Consider the following 27487-nt stretch of genomic DNA (forward strand, 5'->3'; position numbering starts at 1 on the left):
ATATTCAATATATCACTTCACATGCAATTTTCCAAATATAGTTATCAGATATTTCCAATAAACTTGAAGATTATTATTTTCATCATCTTCATATATTCAATTATCTTTAATAAATGTTATACTTTGGACACCTACCTATCTTATTTGTTACAAATCTAATCAAGTACAAAGTTCCATTCAAGTGAATCATTTTAACAGATGCCTTTTGTGAACCTGAAACTTTTGTTGTATAATTTTAGTTTCATATACAACTCCATACAATAGAATTTTGAAATATGTATTGAACACTGTTGAAAAAGCTATTACATAGTGGTGAAGCATGTGTTGCCGTTTGTTTAGTAAAGATATCGCAATAAAAAATTATTATTACTCTTTATTAGCAAATAATGCTCTTCATAGTACAGTCAGTCACTTATAAAATACAAAACAAAAAAATATAAAAATAAAAACAGTTCACATTTTATAAACAAGAAACTAGAAAACAAGACGAATTATTGATGACTATTACTTGAAATATTTTGAGCTAACTATGATACTTGATAGAAATTCATATCAAAACTTAGTTATACTTTACTGATTTTCACCATGAAAGGCTGACAAAAACGCGACATGAAGGATAAATTACTCTTAATTTAAAATCATTTAATACTCTAGAAATATTAGCTACTTCAATATCATATAGACTGCTAGTTGACCCTGAAACTCACAGCATTCTGGGAATGACCTCTGACTTTATGCCTCCAACTGTCAATTACGAACTGCCTTATAAAGTACTGTTCCTGAGTAGGGAAGACTGGATCCTCCAGCAGAAGGAAATATTAGGAACAGATAGTTGTTGGTTCACAGGATCAAAAACACCATCAGGTTCTAATGCAGGTGTTTTCAGTCGCAGACCCAGGACCGAGATATTAATCTGCCTAGGAACCTATGCGACTGAATTTCAAGCGGAAATTGATGCTATCGAATTGTGTGCAGAGTGGAAGAATCCAACCTCATACACAAGTCAATAAAAACATTCTCGGACAGTCAAGCGGTGTTGGAGGCTCTTGGCTCCTACCGAGCAACGTCTAAATTGGTAGCAAACTGCCAAAAACTACTCTCCTCGATAGGAAGACTCAACAGATTGTCTCTGGTCTAGATTCCTGGCTATACTGGCCTAAAAGGCAATGAGGCTGCTGACTCCCTTGCAAAGGAGGGTGCTGCAAGCAGCTTCATCCGACCAGAACCTGTCATTGGCATCGCTTTAGGCTTTGTCAAACAAACATCGGCTCATTCCAAGGCGTATTCACACTTCGAAGCTTGATACCAAACAATTGTTGGACTACAGTAGGGATGAACTACGATGTCTAACAGGCTTTCTCACAGGTCACTGTCATCTGAATCAACATATGCAGAGAATCAGAGTGTCGGAAGACAGTGTGTGTCGCCTCTGTTTGGATAATGTTGAAACGGCAGAGCACATACTTTGTGCCTGCCCCGGTGGGGATCGAATGAGGTTTTCAGAGTTTGTCAGAGCCATACTCTTACCATCTGACCTGAAAGACCACTCACCATACAAACTAATCGGCTTCGTTGAGAAGCTGTCTTCACTTGGTCGAGTGTGAATAGGTGTGAGCCACAATAAACCCATGTGGGTTGCGGTGGAGGGTCGAATAGACCCAGTAATTTTTCACCTAACCTAAACTACTAAAATATCAAGAGATGAAGTAGTCTACTTCATCGCCTAAAGACGCCAGCTTGGTTGGTAAAACGCGAGTCCAGAAGAGGGTTACAAGTTCTGGTGTTTGAACTGTTTTGGATTTATTTTACGCCAGAGGTCCCAGTTCTACCTTATTCCTTTCAGCTCAACAATACCAGATAAAATTCTCACAATAACTAGTCAAATATAAACTTTGGCACACATGCAATTCAAACATTTTGTTGAGCTACACTAGTTCCATTTGTCAAATAGGCAGGCATCATGATCAAAGGTGGAATTCTCAAACCTATCAAATATTCATAAGGGGATCTCACTAATCATTCCAGTAGTAAAATCTAATGGAAGAACACAATTTTGTTGGGAACTGCAAATCGAGTCATCATTATTGAACTTTTTCCCTTGATAACTTTACACATGAAAAAGTTACTGATAAAACCTTGTTTGTCATTCGGAATGTCTTCAACACTTTTTTCTAAAAGTGAACTTCCGAAGAAAATTTTATAGTTTGACCCTAGTAATAATATGTTTGAAGAGAAAGTAGTTGAAGTCAAAAATAGTAAATTTTATTGACAAGGATTCTCTCTGAATCACAATATAGGATAATACTTTCTCTCTTTCTAACATTGGTTACTAGTCCCATCCCAGTTTCTTTTATGAAGGCGTCATACAAGCTTTCTGTTATGACAGGCTTGTCCAATGTGGTCCTGGTCCGGAACAGATAACACTTGATGAGACAACAAAAACGACACATTAAAAGTTTTCATTTTCGACGTTTATGAAAATCAACTTGGCTATGAGTTGAAATATTTCAAATATTTTCCCAATTATTCTATTTTTATATAAGGTAGTCTCCAAAGCTTGAATTTTGTGTCACTTCTCGCATCTTGTATACTATCTTTTTAAATTAATCCAGTCTCCTTTGTGAAGTCCTCTACTTCCATCATTTGGTTTTTGTATAGGTGTCCAGTTCCAAGCCTTTATTCTTCATAAATGTGCTTATCATTTTCTTCTTATATTTGATTTGAAAGAATGATTTCTATAACTTTTGAGAGGATAGTAACAGTAATTAAATCGAATTGAGAAAAAGGTTATTCCCTTTGCTATGCCCAATAAAAAGAAAAAAAAATAACATGGAATAAATATTTTGGAAGTAAGTAATCATCTAAAACAAAAAATGGATGAAATTTATTTCATACTGATTTTTAAATTAACTGTTATCAGAACTTCAAAGTAAATTATCTATATTGCAAAGAAGATAATACAATAAAACGTCACTCACTCAGAAATGATGACTAACATTTTCTTTTGTGTTTCACATGGAAACGTTCATTATAAATAATCTGTTGCAATAGAGATAAAATTTTAGAAGGTCACTCTCGTTATTATGATAAGTAACGTTTTTTTGGGTTTCACAAGGAAACTGATTTGTTTGAATATGGTTGACAATGTTTCTCAGCAAATATATTGTCTAAAATGATGTACACAGATTCCAAATGTATGGAAAAACAAATGAAATAAAATAAATGTTGACATTTGAAAATACTTACTAAAAATAATGGAATCGAAATATTTGGTTGAGTTAGTTGGGAAAAAGGATTATGTCAGAAAAAGTACCAAAAAGAAAATGCAAAAATTGTGTTGATTTATGAAAACAAACAAATCATTGTGACCTGACATAAAAATGAATTGATGATAGGTTGTGAATTAGTGAAATTTGAATTATATATAAACAATAACAAAGTGAAATAAAAATATGGCAAAATAATATAATCAAGATAAATGATAAAAAGTAAAAAATGAAAAACAAGAAAAATATTTCAAACCAAGCTACTTCACGACGTTTTTAATATTCCAGTTATGAAGACGATTGTAGATGCTAACAGCTACTTTGACTATAGGAATGTAGGCTTTCACGGCTGCCTTCAATGTATTAGTTGGTTTCCGGGTTTTGCCGTGGTCTTCTTTGGTCACAATCTCCATACGATTCAACTGCCAATGCGGCAGTCATCTTAAGCGGCGTGGTCGAAATACTGTTCTTGACTTATTAACTAATACATATCAGTTGCAGTTGAAATGTTTGGAGGTTGTAACTGATACATATCAGTTAATATGTCAGGAAGAGTATTTAGACCACGTCACTGAAAATGACTGCCGCAGTTGCAGTTGAAACGTGGAGTGGATATTGTAACCAAAGAAGACCACGGCAAAACCTGAAACCAACCAAAACAACTACTTCGAACCTGTTAACACCATTTTAGATAATGGAAGTCCGAATCCGAAATTGCATTGGTTTTGATACTTTCAAAATAGTGCTTACCAATTATCTACTACTATTCTCCTCAGGATTGTGAAATTTACTGTAGCAAATGTACTTCAGTTTAGCATCAAGGAAAGTGAAAAATGTATTAGAACCATTTGTGAAATAGAGTAAGTAAAACTGGTATTCATGTATGTAAATTAAATAGATGAGAATTGAAAACTTCATTCAACTAATTCTAAATTGCATTAACTTCCGTTTTCAAATTGTCTTTGGTAACAAATGGCGTGTATCTCTCAACATATGCCTACCAGTATTATGAAAAACATTTCCCGTCTTTTTGAACTGAGGGTGTGCCCTATTCGTTTTTATTACAAATTTTGGCTTTATAAAAATTATAACATTTTGGTATGTGGTATGAGAGAGGATGTTGTAAGTCTGTATGGTAGTGGAGTCACACTCATTTTTGAAACTTCTATTTTCTTTGAAAATGGAAACATTTGGGTGTTACTTCCTGATGAATGAACTATTTTCATATAGAACTAACGAATAATATCAATATTTTTTCAGAAAGTGTAAATTATGAATGGACTGTCTCGTTACTTGAGGAAAATTAATAACAATATCCATGATAATAATTGAACAATTTTCACAAACATTTTTATTTCTAGACGCGTTTTGGTAACATCGTGTTAGTGAAACGCGCCTACAAAAGTTTCTTTCATCGATTTTTGTACCCGCTTGAATAACAAGTTCAGCTATGTATTACAATACATGTGTTTTCCTATGTTTTTCTATCATCACTGTATGGTCACACAACTTTCAGTCAGAGCTACCTCAAAAAAGTAGAGACCAATATTTTTGGGTTTAGAACTCAAACAAACAGAAAAAAATTGATGTCAAAATACTCCTAACCATCTACGTCGTTCACGATATCTTATTAAATGCTGAAATTGCCGTCTATCGTTCCTCAAACACATATTCGCTTTTGCAATAGTGTTTTTGTGGAGTCATTGCAATGTTTCTTATTGTTTTTTTCAATTCATTAATATTGAGAAAAATGTAGAGTCGAATACCTTGTCTTTAATGAAGCCCCACAATGAAAAGTCCAGAAGAGTCAGGTGAGATGAACGTGGTGACCATTGTTTCCTATTCATCGCCCTGGCATAGTCATATTGAGATAGTTTTTTCAGATAGTTCTGCGATGTGGCGGACCTCCATCATGTGGGAAGTATTGTTATTTTCTTAGAATATTCAAGGGAAAATCATCCAACAACTCATCTAGAGTCTCCGAGAAGAACTTCAAATATAATTCCCTCGTCAAAGATGTTTCGAAAATGTAGGGTTCTATAATCTTGTTAACTAGCACACCAAGCCAAACATCAACTCCAAATCACTCTTGGAAATTTATAGCTATATATAGGAAGAAATTTTCTTGTCGACAGTGATAACAATATTTCTGTTAAGCCATCCCTAATTTGTGAATCTACTCTCATCACACTATAAAATTTCATTACAGATTTCATTAGCCAACTACAAAATATTTTGCTTCTATCATAGTCCTCTGTTAAACGCAAATGGTGGATTTTTCTGACTGACGTAGTTGATATAGCACTGTGATATGCAATGTCTCTCAATGATACTTATTTGGACTCAATTATACTTATTTGGACTGAATTATTCGTTTTTTCACAAATCCTGAATCGAATAAATGTCACTTTATTATTACTGAGAATGTCTTCTAAACTGACCCAAAACGCCAATTTTAGTATTGCCACCCTTTTTACTTATTGTACAATTCTTAATTGAGGTTTTTTTCTCAATTAACCATGATTCCGTAAACTCCTCTCAATGCCTTGAAAATAAATTTCTTTACCAGAAATTAATCTCTCCTAAAAATACACCCTTTCAATTTATATTACGATAATTTTGTGAAAATATCTATTGTTGTAATAAACATTTGCACTCTGCAATATTTTTAGACAACATGTGACCGAAGAGTTAATTTGGGGTTAATACTTCTGGAAATGAAATTTAAGAAGTTTTTATGTTTTTTTAGTTACTCTCAGTTTTTACCTCTAACCTAGTTTCTCCACCTTCATTCCGAACAGAATTATAAATATATCAAATACTATACCATTTCAAATGTATTGATAATTTCCACTAAATCACAAAGGTGGCGGCCAGAATCTTTGACACTGCATAACCCCCTTACATACATTTAGGTTCATTAACTTAGCTTCTTTGGTACAATTGGAACCAAAAGATTACTTGAAGGAGTGCTTGCATCTGCATCTAATCGAGTGATTTAGAACTCATCAATACACTTCTTCCATTTGAAATATTTTTGACATTTTCAACTAACGTTAAGTAACATGCATTTGAAAGTGATTATTATATTAAAGCACATCATTCTCATTTTTCATAATCTGTCTTCAGAAGATTAATATAAAAAAATTGTAACGAATATTTCTCAAACTTCCACACTTGTTTTCTAAAATGCCAGTCTTTGATGATGGATGCTGCTTGAAGAAATGTGCTCAGAATTCGAATATAAAAAAACAGAGTGAGTGGTTTCGAAATCAATTTCTTGTTAATTTCAAAATTGTGCACTTGCTTAGAATTTATCAAATGATTTGTGAATTCGAGAATGAACCATATGAAAACTATTAAAATTCATGCACCCAATGCCAATTTAGACCTTGCATCAACTGTCCTAACAAGCACAAAATATTCTTGATAGTTTGATTGCTTCCATGAAGTATCATTTTCCAATTATCTTAGTGCAAACAATCAAACATTGTTATCAATAGCTATTGTCAGTATATTTTATATTCAAGATAAAACACATAAATATCATGTATTGCTTGATAGTGCTTAGAAACTAATTTCATTGAAGAAAGTTAAAGGGGTCAGAACCATACAGAATTTTATTTTTCACGAAATAATTCGGATTCTGTTTCGTTTAGAGTCAAATTTATTACATATACAGATTGTTAAAATACTAAAAAACTTACGAAACCAGAATAAATGTCTCATTCATTAGACATTTTTTGACATCTATTCCGTATTTTCTCCTCGGCTTTTCAAATGAACCAAACTCGGTGAGATTTTGATCCAATAACTTGAACATAGTTCGATGTGGTTGTCGTCTTTCGGGATATAAGTTTAAATACATTTCCGATATCCTAACACTGTTTCTATCGTATTTGTAATAAATTTGTATCATATCTCTTTTTTTTCATTCGTGAAGGCCATTTTTCGCCAAAAATTTAATGACTTGTACAATAACAAAATGTCATTGAGTGTAACAAATTGAAAGTCAAATTTAAAAACATCAAAGTCAAAGCCTATCTCTCATAGTTTCCTATTATGATAAGAATTAATTTTTTTCAATATCTCCAATTTTTTGAAAAAGAATGATAACTTATGACACATCATTGACGAGGTAAAATCTGGTTCTATTCAAAACAGAAAGAATCCAATATAGCGCCCATAAGAAAAAATAAAGCAGATGATGGTGGCCAGACGAAGAAAAGTCGGATAGCAAATCTGAAAACACCATTATGTAGCAGGGAAAAAGTGGCAATGTGGAAGTGCAATTTATTTTCGAATCCTTCAAAAATTAAAGCAAGAAAAAAATAAAAACCATTTTCCGAAATTTCTGTTTTTTCCGGGTATACTCCGGATATACTCAAAATTTCAGAACTTTCTCAACGGTATATTGTTAGTCAGGTAAATGCGCAACTTTGTTCCAATTTAACCATCTTCGTATCTCTCATAGTTTCTGAGATCCCAATGGTGAGGATCGACTTTGAAACACCCTGTATATATATATATATATATATATATATATATTATATAGGGTGTTTCAAAGTCAAAGTATACATATATATAAGTATAACGGGGTCTCTCAGTCAAAAAATCAAAAATCAAAACTCTGCTCTACTTTGCCAAGCTTTCACTTGTGATGGCGGTAAAAATGAGTGAAAAAGAATAAATTGAACATATAAATTGATGAAGAAAGTTAAACACGTATACATGTATACATATCCATTTTTCCAAAACTGCAAACTTTGACATTGGCTATTTTTGTTCTATGCATATCTGTTATGAAAATTCCATGTGACATTTTATTTCAGGCACGAATAATGGTCAGAGTAATAACTGGAACCGAACACGTGATACCAGAAGTGTAGAACACACTGGCTTACCAATTCGTCCTCATAACAGCGAAAAGTTTCAGTCAAAGCCTCCTAGTGGTAGAAGGCACAGTACTGTTGGTATTGAACCAGAAAAACGTTACACAAAAACATTACCGAATTTAGATAATATGCCTCCAAGATTTAGAAAGAAATTCCTTGCTGATCAAAATATTCAATCCCCAGAAGAAGGTTGGGATGGATCCAGTGTCACCTTTCAATCTCATCCTAAAAACCCGAGCTACCATCAGATGCGTGATACATACCACACGCTGCCAAACAGTCAAAACTTACATAATCAGCACCATTCCAACTCTGGATATCATACACTGCCCAACAAACAGAGAGGACGTGGAAGATTAGGTTATGAATATGAGACCCCGCCGGGGTCTCATTTCCATTGCATAACACCTGATAGGATAGGAAGTCCTTGTGATTCAAGACCTCCAACACCACCAATTAATACTAATAGAAAACCGGACAGTAGACCGCACACACCTGTCAATATTGGTAACGAGTACCAAAATTATAATAGAAGTAACAACAGGACTGAAAACAGACATTACGAAAATACCACGAACGAGGTAAGTTGGTACATGAACTTCCCTGGAATTATTATTGATATATCAGTATACAACATTGTCCCTGTAAACCAAACCATTGATTTTTTCGGGAATTTCTCCATTTCATTATATGTTTATTGATTAAGGCTGCAGAAGGAAATTATTTTGGAGTCTACAGAGTGGCTTAAAAATGTGACATATCAAAGCTTTGTTTTTCTAATGGAACACCGTTACACTTTTGAGTAGGTCAGGAAAAAATAATATGATTTCATATGAGGTACTATGTACGTAACTATAACCATTCTCGAGTAAATTGATTTTTTTTATGAAAATGCTAGGTACAATTGGAAACTACATAACATCGAAATGTATAGAAATCATCCCTTCAAATTCTGATCAAGCATAAAGGAGGTTTTTGGCTATTGATTTCGATAAAACCCGTTTCTCAATATTATACATAATGTTCACTGAATTATCCATTGAATGTCCAAGATTTTTATTCATTCAAGAAGTTTATTGAAAAGCTTTATGAAAGCATAGGGAGATATTTTTCAGTTGCTACTAGTATATGTATGAGCTAAATTATTTTGCTACAGTTAAGTGTTTGATAATTATGAAGATCTATTTATTTGTGAATTTATTTTTTGTGTATACAGATATAATATTGAATACACAGTGAGTATAAAAGAGGAAGAAAGCATATACTTTCAAAATAAACTCTTTACAAAGATGTGTGGATCATGCAAAAAAAAATTACTTTCAGACACAAACTGGAAGAAAACGCTCTTTCAAAACAACTACTTTTATATGATCACTGAACTATACAAAAAACACATTTCTTTATTCAGTTTGTATTTTGCCTCTTTTATTTACTATATTGTGTACCAATCCTATGAATGATACCTGATTCAATTCCATAACGATTGTTTGAAATACAAACTGAATAGAGAAAATATTTTTATATAATTCCGTGTTCATATAAAAGTAGTTGTTTCGAAAGTATTTTTCTTTCGTGTTATTTATTCAATGTTTATATGAAAGTAGCTGTTTCGAGAGGTCTTTTTCTTCCACTTTTTTTCGTCTAATATGATACAACATGATTGGAAATCTCTGAAAAAATCAATAAAATGTAAAATGAATAGCTGATGACGGTCATCACCCGTTGATACTAACAATCAAAACGTCGTAAAGTATCTTGGCTTGAAATGTCATAATTTTTATTTCTTTTATATTGTTCATTTTTCAATTGTTGCTTATGTTGCTTGTATTTTATTGTATTATAATTTCATTTCAGTGTTTTTTTTGCTTAATATAATTGTTATTTTCAGCTATTCATTTTAATTTTATTGATTCTTTCAGGGATTTAATATCATTTTATAATCATATTAGATAATGGAAGTCCGAACTAATGAAATTCAACATGAAACATTGTCAACCACTTTCAAACAAACATATTTACTTCTTACTTTAAAGTTATAAGATATACTATTAAATTTTTTGCCAAGTTTTCAACATGTAAGTTCCACTGCAGATGTTCAACTATAAAAACACTCAAAAAATTTTGTTTTCTACTTTCATTTCTCTGCTGACTCACTGCACACTATTGGGTGTGTATCTATATTATATTGTTGAGTTCGAAACAAAATAATGTTGGTTTTCTGGACATTTAATATGAGATTACTTTTTGAGGACCAATTGTTTACCTCACTCAAGAAATAATTTGCTTTTTGAATTACATCCAATAAATTAGAGCCAGTTACTGACAAGCTTGTATCATCCCCATATTTAGTGATGCTGAGGGATATATCAAGGGTGCTGTAATACTTCCAAAATAGCATTTATAAAGAGAACAAATAAAATTGGGCCAGATTTGATTGTTTTCCCATCCACTGTAATTTTTACTCTTTGTTACCCATTTATATGATGTGAACCAATCTAATGCAATTCCACGAATTCCTTACCTTTCGAGTTATAGAATCAGATGTGTATGACTGAGACAATAAAAAAAGTACCTAGCAATAACTGGTTTATTTCAAATATTTTTCCATGAATTGCATCATGGCTGTTTTTACTGATTTACCCTTGATATATAATATCCATGCTAGATAATCACAAATCAGAACAAAATTCAAAGTCTCAGTCGGTAATTATAAATTTATATTGATTGATAAACGGCCTTTGTGGACTTGTAATAATTATGATACTGGCAAATGAAATTTGTTCCTATTTCTGTTTACAATATTGGTAACATCTCTTGAAGTAAGCAATTCATATATATGTTTCTTGACTTAATGCAGCTATCAGAATGCATGGAATAGTAACCATCAATTCTGTCATTAACAAATATAATAAATCATTACTTCTGAGATTAAACATACTTCTGAGATTACTTTAAAAAATGCACCTACAATATTAGTACAGTTTTGCCAACACAAAAATCCATATGTCGAGTTAGAATTCACACAATCATAATAATACATCTTTAGGATGGATTTGAAGGTAACATTGTTCAATTGTAAAACTCCATAATTGAATAATGAAAGCTAAGTGAAGGTGATGCAATTTCTACTTTCAAAGACTCAAATTAGGAATATCAAAGCTAAATTATGCTAACTTTGTGAGATTTTTGTTGAATGGTTTACAAAATGGCAACAAATGTTTCACTATACAATAGCTTCATCAGACGTGTTCATACTAACTTCTACCTATTGAAAAAACTTTTTCCTTACCGATAAAAAAAGACTGTCTCTCGACACATGTTTTGCTAACCAAGTTAGCATCATCAGTAGATTACTAGTTTAGTGAGGAAAAAGTGTTTTCAATAGATTCATTTCTTCCACTTATTATATTCTACCTAATTAGTGCTATCTATAAATTGACAATTTGGGAATAATAACACTTAATGACTAGTAATTTTACCTGAGATTAGGTATAAACTAATTACAACTTTTAACATTAGGAAAAAAAATAAAAACTAAAATAGACTTGTGATAAAAGGAAATGTATATTGGTCAAACAGGGAGAACCTTATCCCAAATATTATATTAGCATAGTAATAGATTCTTGAATGTGAACACCAATTCCACATTTGCAAGTAATCTTTTGGCAGAGGAATATTAGTTCAATCACGACTATAACATGTTACATTTGGAAGAGAACGGTTTGAAACTCCATCTTTTGGAATGCTTGAAATCCATAGATTCATAAATTCGAAATATTTACTGAATGACCAAATAGAATTGAATAATTCCCCTGTTTGTAAAATTTCTTTTCTAATGTTCAAATTTCTAATTAGTTTATTCCCAGACTCTGGTAAAATTATTGGTCATAAGTAGGAAGCAAGTCATTTTATTCAAATTGTTAATTTATATAAAACACTAATTAGGTAGAATTCAATTAGTATGAATATGTCTGATGAAGTAAAGTGAAACACGTTGTGGTTTTGCTAACCATTCAGTGAAAATCTGACAATAAAGTGTCACATGAATATGAACATATGGAACATGATGTGACAAAAACCATCTGTATTTTGTTCGTTATAGTGTTGAAAAATTTAGTTATCTGTTTTGTGAAATATTAAAAAAAGAAGAGTAATATTTATATCACCTGAAATTTTGCAGAGTGGACCCAGAAATCAAGATAGAAGGGATACAAGTAATAGAAGAAGAGATTTTAATAACCGAAGGCATGATTATGTACGAGACGGAAACTATCACAATAGGGATAACTACAATCACGATTGGGATGATGTACCCAGGGAAACACATAATAGAGAAACACCAAATAGACGGGATGACAATAACAGAGATAGGCATCATGGACACTCTGGGAGAGATAACAGACGTGGTAGAGGAAACTACACAAAAGACCGAAGAAGAGACAATAGAGATAATAGAAGAGAAAGAGACATGAGAAGTTCGAATAGAGACTACAATGATACTCCCAAATATTCTACTAATGAGGAGAATTGGGACGACGAAATTGGAAACAACACCAATTTGGAGGAACAGAGGCCAAGTTTGCAGTTGTCCCCTATATCTCCTGAAGAGAAATTTGAACCCATTGTTATTAATCCAGATGTTAGTACAACTTTGGTGAGTGACACAATTATATTTATTGACTTCTAGTCGTATTCAGTACATATGTATTGGTGAATAGTGAAGTCCTCAATGAAATAATATTTTTGGGAACTAGGTGTGAAGATTTTATTCAGTAAAAAATCTGTACTTTGAAAATTTTTGTCATACTACATTGAGTTATAAAAATTGCATAGCAAAAAATATGGAAAACTCTTTCCAATAAGATATCACATGAGGAAAGTAGGTAGGTCTGAAGTGAGTTGGTCAATTAAACCATCCACAGCAACCCGCGAGGCTTTATTGTGGCTCACACCTATTGAAACTTGAACAAATAAGTCTGGCTTCTTGAAGATTATTACTTTATTTGCTTTCCTTAGGTTGATTGGGCTAAAGTCGTAAACTGAGGGGTTTATCATGGCTTACCAGAATGGAGACTTCAACACCTTAGTTTACCGTAGTCATGTGATGGTATAGTGGTCCCAGAACTTGTCTAAAGCACTTGTTGTCGGCATGTTCAGCAAATGCGGTCTAAGCCAGTATACATTGACATGAAAAGGCATTTTTGAGTGCTATATTATAATTTTCGGTGTTGCCTTATGCTCAGAACGATTTTGAATCTGTTGTGTGAAATGCGGAGTACCGAATTTATTGGGACTATTGATTCACCACCCTTAGTCTCAAACAAGATAATAAGCTTGATGTAGTTCTTTTTGATCAACTTCAAGCAGACTGGTTTGCCGCAATACGACAGAAATCTTGGATGGAAAATGCAGAAGGTTATCATCCTCACCTCATTCTCTCACAACTTCTTCGGTAAAACAGTAATGATAATACTATTGATTTTTGTTGTTAAAAGCCTTAAATTTATTTTTCAAAAAAGTACACAGAAGCAAGAAAGTACGCCCATAAGGTGTATACCATTACAATATAATACCATAACAATGCTCTCTGGAGTATGAAAACTCTTTGTGGTAGAAGATCCTGTACACATATATGAGAGTTGATTGTTACTCAGCAAGACTTTATTGCTGCATAACAATATGTGAGTTTGTGATCTAATTGTGAGTAATTGTTAAACTAAACTATTATTTTCCAACATACTGTTTTGTTGAAGTTGACTGATATATGCTTTGTAAATCATTTTAGCAATTTCTGCAAGTATTATTGGGGTGTTTGCTTTGAAAACTAGTGCAAATACAATTATATGTATCAATAAAAGATTATGACAATATTTTATTACATAGTTAGCATAAATTGGAAAGGAAAGTGGTTCAAGTATGAATTTTTGACGAACATCCTATTTTATTGTTAATGATTGACTGCACATCTTGAACAAAGACTTGTTTTCTACTTTCCAGATATGACTTTATTTCTATACTCCTCGCACTTCAAGTCTATGAAGTCCTGATCCATTTTTCCATATAACTAACCTGTACATTATCATACTTGAACATTTTCTTTTTTCCAGGATTGGAGTGAAGAAGTTGAGTTGAACGACAAGCTGGAAGCAGAGTATTTAAGTGATGCTCTAACAAGGAGTTCATCAATGGCGAGCCTCCAGAACATAAGCACAAAATCTTTGCTACCTCATTTGAATGCTCTTAATTCTCCAACAAATTCCAACAGGTGGGTGATTTACTGAAAACCTCATATTTAAAAAAACATAAATGCCACTGATTTTTAATTATATTTCTGATTATCCGGATTATGTATGTTAGATTATATTTGTTCATATGTTTTCAGTAATTATATCATACTGTACTCATTCTATCATAGCTACCCAACTCGATATGCAGAGGAGTTGAGCATTCCTAAACATAAAACTATAAAATTCGAACATTCTCTCAAATATATGGGAATAAAATTATTCAATCGGTTACCAGACCATTTCAAACAGATGAACACTGTAGCATTTAAAAAAGCAGTTAAAACATTGTTTCTTTCTAAGGCCCACTATAGTATTGGCGAATTTCTCTCGGACCATATCGACTGAATGGGTTCATGCGGCTTTGGCATGACGTATTCAATTTTTATAACTACAATTGTTTTAATTTTTGTTATTCTGACTTATTTGTATAAATTTTTATTGTATTATTTTTATCTACTGATCTACAATTTTATCGTTTGATGTGATTTTTATCTGCTTAATACTGACCTATCCTATACGTTTGTCAACGTCTTTGAGGATGAATAAATATTATTATTATTATTATTATTATATATCACATTCAGTGTTCAAGAAGTATCTCACTCAATGAATGAGTCGGACGAATTTTTTCCACATTGTTTCAAAATAACATAACCATTTTCTGCTAATGAAATGTCTTTCATCAGCTGCTCTGAATCGTTCTGTGAGAAATGTAAATATTTCAATCTATTCAAATTGTCACTGAAAATGTATGGGTCTGTGTTGCGACCAAATGAACATCCCAGATTGACCTCTCATAGTTTTCATATTTTCTTGGTAACAGTATGATTTTTTTTAACTGTGAAATTAATGAAGTGTTCTTTATTGAAACAACGATAAAAATTAAAACAACAATAAAAATTAATTGGCGCTCCGGGGCGACTTCATTGATTCCAGTGGCGCATTTGCTTTTTCAGCACCACATCGTCTGAAGATCTTGATCTACCAATGTCCTCTCTCTTATAAAACAAAATGTAGGTTGTTTCCAGAGGCTCCAATAAATTCAATGCATCGCCAGAACACTTCGTGACACGACTATCGTCAAACTTAAACCACTCCGTTTCTTCTTTGACCAAGGCGTAATAATGACCAAATTCAACGCCAGAACCACAGTGAACAATGACTGCATGAATATTATGTTTGAAATCATCAGTGTTATTATTAGATTGACTGGTGCCTCATACTGACAGTATGATTGTTATATCACTTCACCACTATATTACTATGAGATGAATGAAGTGAAATATCGCAAAAAAGGTCAATTTTTACTCAAATATTGAGTAAATATAATAATAATATAATAATAATAATCGTCTTTATTGTTACCCAGCTGTAGTTACATACAAATATTTAACTAAAATTAGAGAGCTAGTTGCTGACATAACAAAAGGCGAAGTTCAACTTAGTTAGCACAAGTGCTACTGAGTTGTTCTTCCACTCAACCCCAAAAAGATTCTACCTAAGCTGAAACAAAAAAAAAGTAATACATGAAATAAAAAATAAAGATGGGATTGTTCCAATATCTATTTGGATGCTGGAGAGGATGTCCTATTACTAAGACTTATTCTGGTCTCATAATGATGAAAAGTGTATAGGGTTGGGCAGTTTATATTTTAAGTTGGATTTCGAACAGAAGTAGTTTGAATCTTTTCTGTAAAACAGAAAGTACTAGGTGGGGTAAGAGTACCCTTAAATCTGGTGATCAGTTTGTTGTATAGATTATATTAGATTTGCATTTATACTGTTTTTTGGGTTTTTATAACCTTCCACAATCTGAAAAAATAAAAGATAAAAATCAATAGTGAATTTTCTGAAGTGTAGTAAAGGGCAAACCGAAAAGTTCACCATGAAAAGTTACTGCGTAATATAAACTACTGGAAAGTCCAATTAGTCAGTAACTTGTCTTATTCATGAATTTTGCCTACAAATTGAAAAAAAAAATAAATGAAAAAAAATAAATAATGGTTAACGTTTCGGAAAATAACCCTTTTCCGTTTTCAAAACCTGTGTTCACTATGAAAATCTCGTCTCAAACTGTGATATTTAAATTTTTTTTATTCACTAGTCAAACCTTGTCACTTGATACCCATATTGGAGTAGTTTTGTAGCTCCGGCCACCTTGAATTTACATCTTTTTCAAAGTGTACTACTATTCTACTAGTCAAGCCCTGTCATCTGATACTCATATTGATGTAGTTGTGAAAAAAATATATAATCCGCCATTTTGTAGCTGGGGCCATCTTGGATTTACAATAATACAGAATATATAAAATTGTATTGTCATTAAAACTAAATGTGTGTACCAAATATAAATCTATCAACAGAAAGGGGTTCAAACTTCAATTTCTAAATTGGACCAAAGAAACAAATAGGGCAAGCTAAATAAATTCGTTTGAAAATAGAAAAATCTTCCAAAAAAACGAAGAAAATAATTAATTTCAAAATAAACTCTTTACGATATGTGTAGATCAGGCAAAGAAGTTACTTTCAGACACAGGCTGATACAAAAAATATAATAAATGAACACCAACATGGCTTTATATCTGGTAGATCTACCACTAGAAGTATAATGTCATCAATAACCTAGAGGAAAAACAGAAGTTTGACTCTATTTATACTGATTTCTCAAAAGTTTTTGACAGGGTTAATCATGAACTTCTCATGGGTAACCTCTTAGCATTAGGCATCAATGGTAACATGTCAAAATGGATAAAGATCTATTTTGGAAATAAGATTCGGTGTGTTAAATGTACTGGTTCCATATCATCACAAATTTCTGTAAAGTCTGCTGTTCATCAAGGATCGCATATTGGGTCAATACTCTTCATTCTTTTTGTAAACGATGTGTCGGATGTCATACACCACACCTAATACTCAATGTTTGCACACGATCTCAAATTTTATATGGTAGTTGATAACTTTTGTGATGCAGAACTGTTATAGAACTGTTATCTCGTTGGTGTGATATAAACATGCTTCACTTAAATATAAATAAATGTTATCATATAACATTTTTAAGAACTGTGAAACCTATTGTATAAACATACAAAATCAAAAACATTAATTTAATGTTGACCAACAGCTTTCTAGACTTGGGAGCGTTGTTTGATAACAAAGTAACCTTTAAAGGTATTATTGATCACATTGTATCTAAATCACTAAAATTATTGGGATTTGTTCAATGATCCACAGACAAATTTTCTATAAATACTTTTAAAATATTGTATTGAGATCGTGTGAATTTAAGCTCGGATATCAGAGGTCTGATTATGTGTACTTCGATATTCTGTTACTTTTGAATTCATCTACTTTAAATATGGTGATATACACACATCGGAAAAGTCTAGGGATATTTTTAAAAATGGCAATAATTTTTTTTTTAGATCGCTTTTGGGAAAAAAAGTTGACGGGTGATTATTAAACGAATGTAACTTACAACAAAATTTATTAAATGGTCAAAAATACTGAGTGTGCATATAAGCAAAACTAAAAAAAAAAAATATGGCTCTTCTTTGGCACCCCGAAAAAAAATCATAATACAAAAAAAATTGGAATCAGTACAAAGTATGGCCTCCACGCTGGTTTATTACGGCCCTACATCTATCGTGCATCGACAAAATGAGATTGTCAATGTCTTGTTGAGGTACATTTGCCCATTCAGCGATTAAAAGCTCTCTCAATTGAAACGTTGTGTGAATGTTCCCCATATGCGGAGTAATTCGTCGTTGAAGCATGTCCCACACATGCTCGATGGGATTCAGGTCCGGTGATTGTGCTGGCCATGGCAATACATCAACTCCTTCGTTGGTGAGCCAGTCAGTCACTAGACGCGCGACATGTGGACGAGCATTATCGTGCATTAGGTGGAAGTTTTCACCAACAGAACCAGCAAATGGACGAACGATAGGTAGAAGAATGGTGTCGAGGTACTGTCGAGCTGTGAGGGAGCGATTTGGAAAAACGAGATCGGTTCTGCCGCCGATCATGATTCCGCCCCATAGCATTACTGTACCACCTCTGTATGTGTGGACTTCCTGGACGTGTCTCAAACGTTCATTATTTCCAGGTCGTCTCCACAGTCTTACTCGACGAGAATCTGGATGAAATCCAAATCTGGATTCGTCTGTAAACAAAACTGTGGCCCAATCATTTGCATCCCAGTTTTGATGTTCTTGACATCACTAATCTTCTACCGCGATTGCCTCTCGACAAAGGTGGACATCTAAGTGACCTTCTGTTGTGGAGATCTGCTTCATGCAGTCGATTTCTGACAGTATCACGACCAATGGTTACCAGGTGCGTCTGCTGCAACATGTTAACCAACTCAGGTGCTGTGATTGTCGGTTGTCTTCTTGCGGTTAAGATCAAAAATCGGTCTTGAACTGCAGTTGTAGCGCGTCCTCGCCCTGGATGTTGTTCGGCTGGACTGCCAGTTTCACGGAAACGCCGCCACAATCGACTGATAACACTTTGGGAGACCCCCAAACGAAGAGCTACATCATTTTGTCGCATGCCACCTTGAAGAAGCCCTACAGCTCTCTATTCATCTCAGCCAATGGTAAGTGATGGCGTTCCATGTTAAAGCACAATATTTCCAGTTTAATTGCTGAGCAAGAACTGCATAGAATGTACAAACTCGACACTTTCAGATTATTCATTTTAGCCGAAAACCTACAGTTGTAAAAAACTTGATAAAAGATTAGTTACCGTTTTTGCAGGCTTTGTTCAACCCATAGAAATCTACAGGGTGGTCGAGTGTACCAATTTAATCGAAATTAAACGACCTCATGCATTTATTTTTATGATATTTATTATGTTATAAAAATATCCCTAGACTTTTCCGATGTGTGTAAATGGTGAAATGAACTGTCCATATGTAACACAACTGACTGACTTGAATGTAAATTCAAGAAGAAGCAGGGTTTCAGATTTGTTTAAAGTGTATTACCGTTCTACTAGCTATGTCTTCAATGAATCCATTACTAGAATGCTTAGGCTAGCAAATAAAAATAGCATCAATATTGATTTGTTTGATTCATCTTTACATTCTTTCAAAAATCAGGATTAGCATATTGACCTTCTATGAAGAAACTGCTGATTATTATCATTAATAATTTATTGATATTTTGTATTCTTGGTATTCTTTATCATTGTTCGATTGTTTATTTTTTCTCTCACACTATTTACATTTTTATAGTAAAATGACAAGTCCATAAATAAAAAAAAAATAATGCCGCCATATTGAATTCGGAGAAAATGGCTCCTTCGCCGCCATTTTGAATAGAAATGACTACATGTGTTATATCGTTGAAAAAAGAATTTTATAACCGGTCAAATGGTCAAAACAAATAAACAGGGTTTCGGTTAACCTTGTAAAGATTTTCAAGTGTTGTATCGTCAAAAATATTGGCGTCGAATAAACTATACTTAGGTTAGGATAGGTCCAAAGTGAGTGGGTCTATTCGACCCTCCACCGCAATCCGCAAGAGATAATTGTGGCTCACACCTATTCACACTCTACCAAATAAACCCAGCTTCTTAACGAAGCCGATTAGTTTGTATGGTGAGTGGTCTTTCAGGTCAGATGGTAAAAGTACCACTCTGTCAAACTCTTAAAACCTGATTCGGTTCCCAGCGGGGCAGGCACATAGTATGTGCTCTGCTATTTCATCATTTTCCAAACAGAGGCGACGCACACTGTCTTCCGACAGTCCGAGTCTTTGCATAATATGATGATTCAAATGACAGTGATCTGTAAGAAGGTCTGTTAGACATTGTAGTTCATCCCTACTGTAGTCCGACAACTGTTTGATATCAAGCTTCGAAGGGTGAATAAACGCCTTGGGTGAGCCAATCCTGGAGAATTCTGCCAGAAGTCCATAAATCCTCTTGCCATCCAGGTGTTCAATCTTTGTTTGCAAAGCCTAAAATGATGTCAATAACAGGTTCTGATCCGATGAAGCTTCTTGCAGCACCCTCCTTTCAGCCGCCTCATTGCCTTCCAGGCCAGTGTGGACAGGACTGTCCGAGAATATTTTTATTGACTTGTGTATGAGATTGTATTCTTCCAATCTCTCCGCATACAATTCAATAGCGTAAATTTCCGCCTCAAATACAGTCGCATAGGTTCCTAGGCAGGTTGATATCTCTGTCCTGGGTCTGCGACTCAAAACACCTGCACCAGAACCGGAAGGTGTTTTGAACTATCGGTGAACCAACAACTATCTACTCGGGATCAGTACTTTATAAAGCAGTTCGTAGTTGACAGTTGTAGGCATAAAGTCAGAGGTCATTTCCAGAATGCTGTGACTTCCAGTGTCAACCAATAGTCTGTTGCACTCTGCATTAAATTGATTTGGGCAATTGGCAATGTGCACAAGTCTATATGCAGTCTATTTAGCCTTCCTCTCCAGAAAAATATGGAGAGGAGGTGGATCTAGAAGGATCTTTGTGGCCGCTGACGGTGTGGTACTGATGGCCAGACAAGCCTGTCTCTGTAAGCCAGAGAGCTTCGCCTGGGCCGTTTTCTGTAAAGCCTTTGGCCACCAGGCAATTACACTGTAAGTATCATTGGTCTGACAATCATCACATAAATACAATGGATTTGTTTGGGACCTCAATCCCAAGATTCACCACAAATCCTTCGACATGTCCATAGGGACAGTCTGGCTTTGTGTAAAACTTTTTCCAAGTGAGCGTTTCAGGTGAGTTTTTTATCAAGGACAATGCCAAGATATTTCACCTCCATTCCAAATGGAATGACCTCACCATTGAGGAAAAGTGGCGTTAGATCATCCAATTTTCTCCTCCTGGTGATGGGGATTATCAAAGTTTTGCTGTGGTTGACAGGCATCTGATCCCTTAGGCACCAACTGTGAACAACGTCCAACGTGTTTTGGAGGATATTACAAGCTACCCTTCCCGACGTGGACTTTGCCAAGATGACAAGGTCATTTGCATAAGTTTGCAGATCTACTATTCTTCTGTCGAGGGCATCAAGCAGACTATCCATCAGGAGCTACCACAGAATGGGAGATAGTACCCCACCTTGAGGGCAGCCTTTGGTGACCCTGAACTTCGCCTTGAAGAGTTGTAGTGCTTTGGAGGATATTACAAGCTACCCTTCCCGACGTGGACTTTGCCAAGATGACAAGGTCATCTGCATAAGTTTGCAGATCTACTATTCTTCTGTCGAGGGCATCAAGCAGACTATCCATCAGGAGCTACCACAGAAGGGGAGATAGTATCCCACCTTGAGGGCAGCTTTTGGTGACCCTGAACTTCGCCTTAAAGAGTCGTAGGCGCAGTTGTGTTTACCAGCGTGGCATTGATCTAGCAAGTTATGGTCGATTCTATACCTTTCCTAGCCAGAGATGATCCTATAGATTTAAATGATCTTATAGATTTAGGTAGTGCATTGCCAAATGCTCCTTCAATATCGAGAAATACAGCAACCGCAATATTTTTGTTGTCAAGGGATTGAGATATTTCCTCTACACGGTTGTTTAATGCTAAATCTGTACCGGTTTGATATATATACTGGTGGTTATTCAGGGAAATGCACATAATGCCACCCTTCTGATATGTCCGTCAACCAACTGGGTGGTATATAGTTCCACACCAGACTAGTTCTATACAATTTTATGAGAATAGGTAAAATTATTTCCAGTACGTTTAAAAGAAGAGCTGGAAATATACTATCCTCTCCAGGAGATTTGAAGGGCTGAAACGACTTGATAGCCCATTCAACTTCTAAGGACTTCTAAGGAGTTATCGAATATGTGCATCAATTTTGATAGAAATTCCTTGGGAATTCAGTATGCATTTAAGATTACTGAGTGATGACGAGGTAGTACTGAAGTCGATAAATCACCAAAGATCGAAATTTTTCATGATTTACCATGAGTGTCATTCTGCAAAAGTTCGAGATTTTCCAAAAAAACATCATAAAATTATCACTGAAAAAGCTTCCAAATATTTATACAAGAAATTGTCATACCGTTCAGATGTGCACAATATCAACATTCGTTACAGGGGAAGACTAACACCCCCCATACACCGTACAGAATTATTCAAAAATTTTTTTTCATACCAGATCGCACGAGTATACAACTCAATCTCTGATGAATTTAAACTGATGTCTTTGAAAAAATTCAAAAGAGCATTGAACCGGAAATATTTGAACGAAATCTAATGTACACCCATTGTCAATAAGAATGGTGGTTCGTAACATTACTATCTTCTTTTTTCTAACCGTTTATAATTATGTCTAATATACTATTGTGTCAATTCACTCAACAATTTGTAAATAGTTTAGAATATTTTTCTCTGTTATTTTTTCTGACGATTTTTTTTTCGTTTTTTTGCATTACATATGTGTATGTGTGTATATGTACATATATGTATATGTATTGTGTATACATGTGTATATATATATTTTTTTTGGCCTAAGATGAAAAACAGAGGTTGCATCTTTTGGTGCAACCAACTGATCTTCAGCCTTTCCCGTTTATTTATTGTATCATTAAGGGAATAAAGACCTATTATTATTATTATTATTATTATCCCTTCTTCCGTTAAAAGGCCAATATGAGTGAACAGTAGTAAACAATGATAGTAAGTTTCATATGAAATGAGATGATATACCACAAAATTCAGAATGCCTTTTTATTGTATTTTTCAAAGTTCAAATGTTTAGTCTTGTTTTTTTGAAATTTTTGGTTTTCTACTACTCCTTCTTAATCCAAAAAAATGTAGGAATCTTCCAAAGAAAAGAAGGAAGCAATCAATTTCAAAAGAAGTAAATCTATACATAGATGTGTAGATCAGACAGAGAAGTAACTTTCAGACACAAACTGGAATAAAAAGCCCTCCTGAAACAGCTACTTTTTATATAAACATTGAGTTACACGAAAGAAAAAAATTCTTTTGAAACACATACTTTTATATGAACACTGAATTATTCAAAAAACACTTTTCTCTACTCAGTTTGTATTCCAACCATTCGTTATGGAATTGAATCAGATATCATTCACAGAATTTCTACTCAATATACCAAATGAAAGGTAAACATTTCACTTACTGTCATCCTCAATGGTAGACATTGATGTTTCGCCGTAAGACACTTGCCTTAGGGTCTTCAGTCCTAATCTGGATAACATTATAACACACAAACACAATTCATTAATAAATTAGGACTTTATGTCACGGAATGAGTTCGATCCATCCATGTTATCGATGACATCTTAAAGACATTCATTCGCTTATTTGATTAAGGCCAACCAAAGGAATCTTGTAATTTATTTTTTGGGAAAAAAAGTTTTTGGCTTTTTACTACTTCATTTTTATACAAAAAAGGTGAAAATCTTCCAAAGAAAGGAAGGAAGCAATCAATTTCAAAAGAAGTAACTATACATATTGTTTAGATCATGCAAAGAAGTAATTTTCAGACGCAAACTGGAAGATTCCTTTGGTTGGGATTAAATCAAATAAGCGAATGAATGTCATAATGATTTTTCTTTCGTGTAATTCAATGTTTATATGAAAGTAGCTGTTTCAGGGGGTCTATTTCTTCCAGTTTGTGTCTGAAATTTTTTTCTTCGCATGATCTACACATCTATGTATACAGTTACTTTTGAAATTGATTGCTTCCTTCTTTTCTTTGGAAGATTCCAACATTTTTTTTGTATCAATATGGAGTAGTAGAAAGCCAAAAACTTTCTTTCCCAAAAAATTAATTACTCCTGAAAATACAACTTTTTCAATTCAGTCTTGTATTTATTTCTAGAAAGTATAGCTACATCAACCATGTTCTTTGTTCAAACTACGACGGTAAAAAAAAATCTAATTTATAACCCGGAATATTAATATGTTGAAAGTTAGCTTCGGATTCCCAGTATTCAAAAACAAAATCTTCATATAGAAAATCTTCAAATTTTTAATTTTACCGAATAAAACTAATACTAAATTATTAAATTAATGATGGGATTTCGAACGTACTTGATCTCATCTCTGAAGTAAGGAAAAATTATTCCTTGTCGATATTGAGAAAAGAATTATTTTTGAATTCATATTTCCTGATGGCCAATTGCTTCAAGTTTACAATTGGATTTTTCAGATATCTTATTTTGTGTTGTAGGTATGGACAATTGAAATTTATTTCATGTATTGATTACATAAATTCAACATGTAAAACTCCACGACCTAATTCTTATGAACCCAATTAACCAAATCCAAAAACCCCAAATCTGTTCTGACACATAAAAGTTTTAGCTACAAGTGCTTCTACTTTTTTTATTATGTAAAATTTTTTCATCTCACTAAAATCTTGATTTAATGAAATTATTATTTTGAACGTAGTTTTTCTTATAGGAAAAATCGAAGAAGGAACCGTAATAGGTGAGTTCAGCGAATGGTTTAAAAAGTTTTGGGAGGTGCCTTTTGTAATAAATTAATTTCTTTAGCTGTTGTATACTACTAAAAAATTAACAATACTAGTTTAGTTTAGAGTGTAATGAAACTGTCTAAATCCTGTTTTCTCATTGGTCTCAGAAGTGGTGCAAGAGAGAACAGTAACTCTCGAAACAGACACAGTCGAAGTAGACAAAACTCTACAACCAGCATAGACAGCCGGGATAGCTTCAAAGTTCCTTTCGAGACTCGTCCCAGGAAGACTTCTCGAGAAAGCCAAAGAGAGACAAGTTATGATCATTATCAGAACAGTTCCAGAAACATTAGTAGAGACAATAGTTGGGATAGACATCACCCTGCACACTCTGGAACAGGCAACTGGAGGGATGAAATAGTGAGAAGCAGAAATAATTCAGAAAGGGACAACCGGACTAATATTGAAGAAATCAAGAACATCGATCCTAGTTCAAAGAAGGCAGGTGTTATTGTTCTTCCCCAACAAAGGGAACCAATCAGAATAGATACTCAAAGTGCTCAAGATCATCCCAGGTGAGTAAACTTTAAATGGCATTATTTTCTAATTACGTATATAGTTTGATCGGTCGAGTAATTTTCAACTTTGAGAAGTTGTCATATTTGAAACCTGGAATATGTTATCATATCTATGATATTTTATCATATCTGGGATATGTTATCATTACAGTGTCCCTACATGAAAACATGTATTACTATGTTTTAATTTTTTCTTCAACATTTTTGATAATTTGATATAATTCGAATGAAGGTTTCCTATGCTGTTATTATGTGAGAGTTAGTCTAAAGTTTAGAAGTGTATTCAACAATAAGTAATACTATCATTTGTTGTGCAACTTCAGATACCCTGAAACCTCAAGACAATCAGTTGGACAACAGAAGACTCTCTTTGACCCTAACAATCCAACGAAACCCATAATAGTGAAATCATCAAATTCTAGAGGTACACCTGGATTCTCTGATAATGCTGACACTCCTCCTCCTCAGATATACACCACTGACCAATTTGGTAATATGAGACCACCTTGGTATGATGAAAACAGCGAGGAATTTCATTCTTGTCATTATCCTGCCCTATTGCGAGACGTGAAGAGAGCTGACAGTGAATTACAATCTATCATCAATAAGGGATTCCTTTTAATCAACTGGGATACTGTTGACAACTTACGACTATTTCTAAAGGAAGCCCTCCAATATCTCATCTGCAGAGCAATCAAATTTTGTCAGTCAGAAAATGTTGAGCAGCACTTCTGGAAGATCTTATATCACAATATTATTGAAGTGACTAGGAAAGCCATCAAAAGTGATCCTGATAATAAGGAGAAGTATAAAGATTTCCTCCTTTACCTAATAGATGAGGGGAGTAACTACTTTGAGCGGCTTTTGTCTGTATTGGAGGATACATACGAGTTCAAGTTAAATAACTTCTTGGGTGATAATAACACAGTATCACATAAGGGGTTAGGGTTGGTTGGTTTAGCACTGGTGTCAGCGCAGAAGTTGTTCTTGTTTTTGGGCGACCTTGGCAGGTACAGAGAGGAGGTGAATGAGACTTCAAATTATGGAAAGTGTAGACAGTATGTTATAACTCTTTTTTTTTCGGATTGCAGATATTGATTAATTTTTATTTCAGATGGTATATCAAGTCCCATGAAATTAATCCTAAGAATGGGAAACCTTATAATCAGTTGGCAATTTTGGCTGTTTATGCGGTAAGTTAACTCAGTAAAAAACCTCTAGTGTTTTTAAGAAATGTCATGGCTTTGAAACTCATTGCCTGAGGAAGTCATGGCTTAAAGCCAGTATGGCAAAATCGGAAACCTTTGAGAGATACAAAGTCGGTGAATAGTAAAAAAATTATTATTTTAGAGCTTATTTAAATGAAGTTCATAAGTTTACAATATTCCAGTTTGTTTTGGAAATATTCGAATTTCCTTTTAATTTTTCTCTGGCGTTACCATAGTCACAAACAGTCTCTCATTGCCACTTTTCAAGCTGTAAAAGATGGCGTTTAAACATTGTGAATTCAACATTTGGTTTTCTAGTAACCATCAACAATTAAAATTTTTTACATGAACTTGAAAAAGAATCATCCCTTATAAGTTTACCTTTTTGATGACGGTTCCTCATTTTTCCATGCTAGCTCTCTTTCGACACATTTTACAATATAATGTCACAACTTTCTATAAATCAGTCACATAATTTTTTACATTAGAAGAATTTGGAATTAATTTATTGCCCTTTTGTTATATTCAAATTTTAATATTTAATTTTGGTAGGGGAAGAAAGTTATATTATTCAAAAAAAATTATTATAATCAAATATGAATTTCATTAGTTAGGACTTCCATTGTATAATATTATATAAAGTGATTTGAAATTTCTAAAAGAAATAATACAAATGAAAAATTAAAAACAATAGCTGAAAATAACAATTATATTAAGCAAAAAATCCTGAATGAAATTATAGTGAAATAAAATAAAAGTAAAAAATAGAAAATTAAACTAAAAATAATTTATTAAAATACAAGTAAAAATAGAAAATTAAACAAAAAATA

The 27487-nt window shown here is 33.6% G+C and overlaps 1 protein-coding gene across 3 annotated transcripts in view; it reads left to right on the forward strand.

Annotated features, from left to right (window-relative positions):
- Positions 1–27487, forward strand: part of LOC111503297 (telomerase-binding protein EST1A) — a 258113-nt gene that overhangs the window by 4164 nt on the left and 226462 nt on the right. For 2 of the 3 annotated variants that reach the window (XM_023157571.2, XM_023157567.2), the window contains exons 3-9: positions 8099–8742; positions 12342–12815; positions 14269–14426; positions 24859–24885; positions 25039–25446; positions 25773–26507; positions 26564–26642. In XM_023157571.2, coding sequence (XP_023013339.2) covers positions 8099–8742; positions 12342–12815; positions 14269–14426; positions 24859–24885; positions 25039–25446; positions 25773–26507; positions 26564–26642 — 2525 coding nt within the window. The remainder of the gene's footprint in view (positions 1–8098; positions 8743–12341; positions 12816–14268; positions 14427–24858; positions 24886–25038; positions 25447–25772; positions 26508–26563; positions 26643–27487) is intronic. The other variant, XM_023157570.2, reaches the window with a different exon arrangement.

The sequence above is a fragment of the Leptinotarsa decemlineata genome, unplaced genomic scaffold (assembly GCF_025532065.1).
Source record: "Leptinotarsa decemlineata unplaced genomic scaffold, Ldec_3_MD MMD2_tig00001019_RagTag_RagTag, whole genome shotgun sequence".
Classification (NCBI taxonomy): Eukaryota; Metazoa; Arthropoda; class Insecta; order Coleoptera; family Chrysomelidae; genus Leptinotarsa; species Leptinotarsa decemlineata.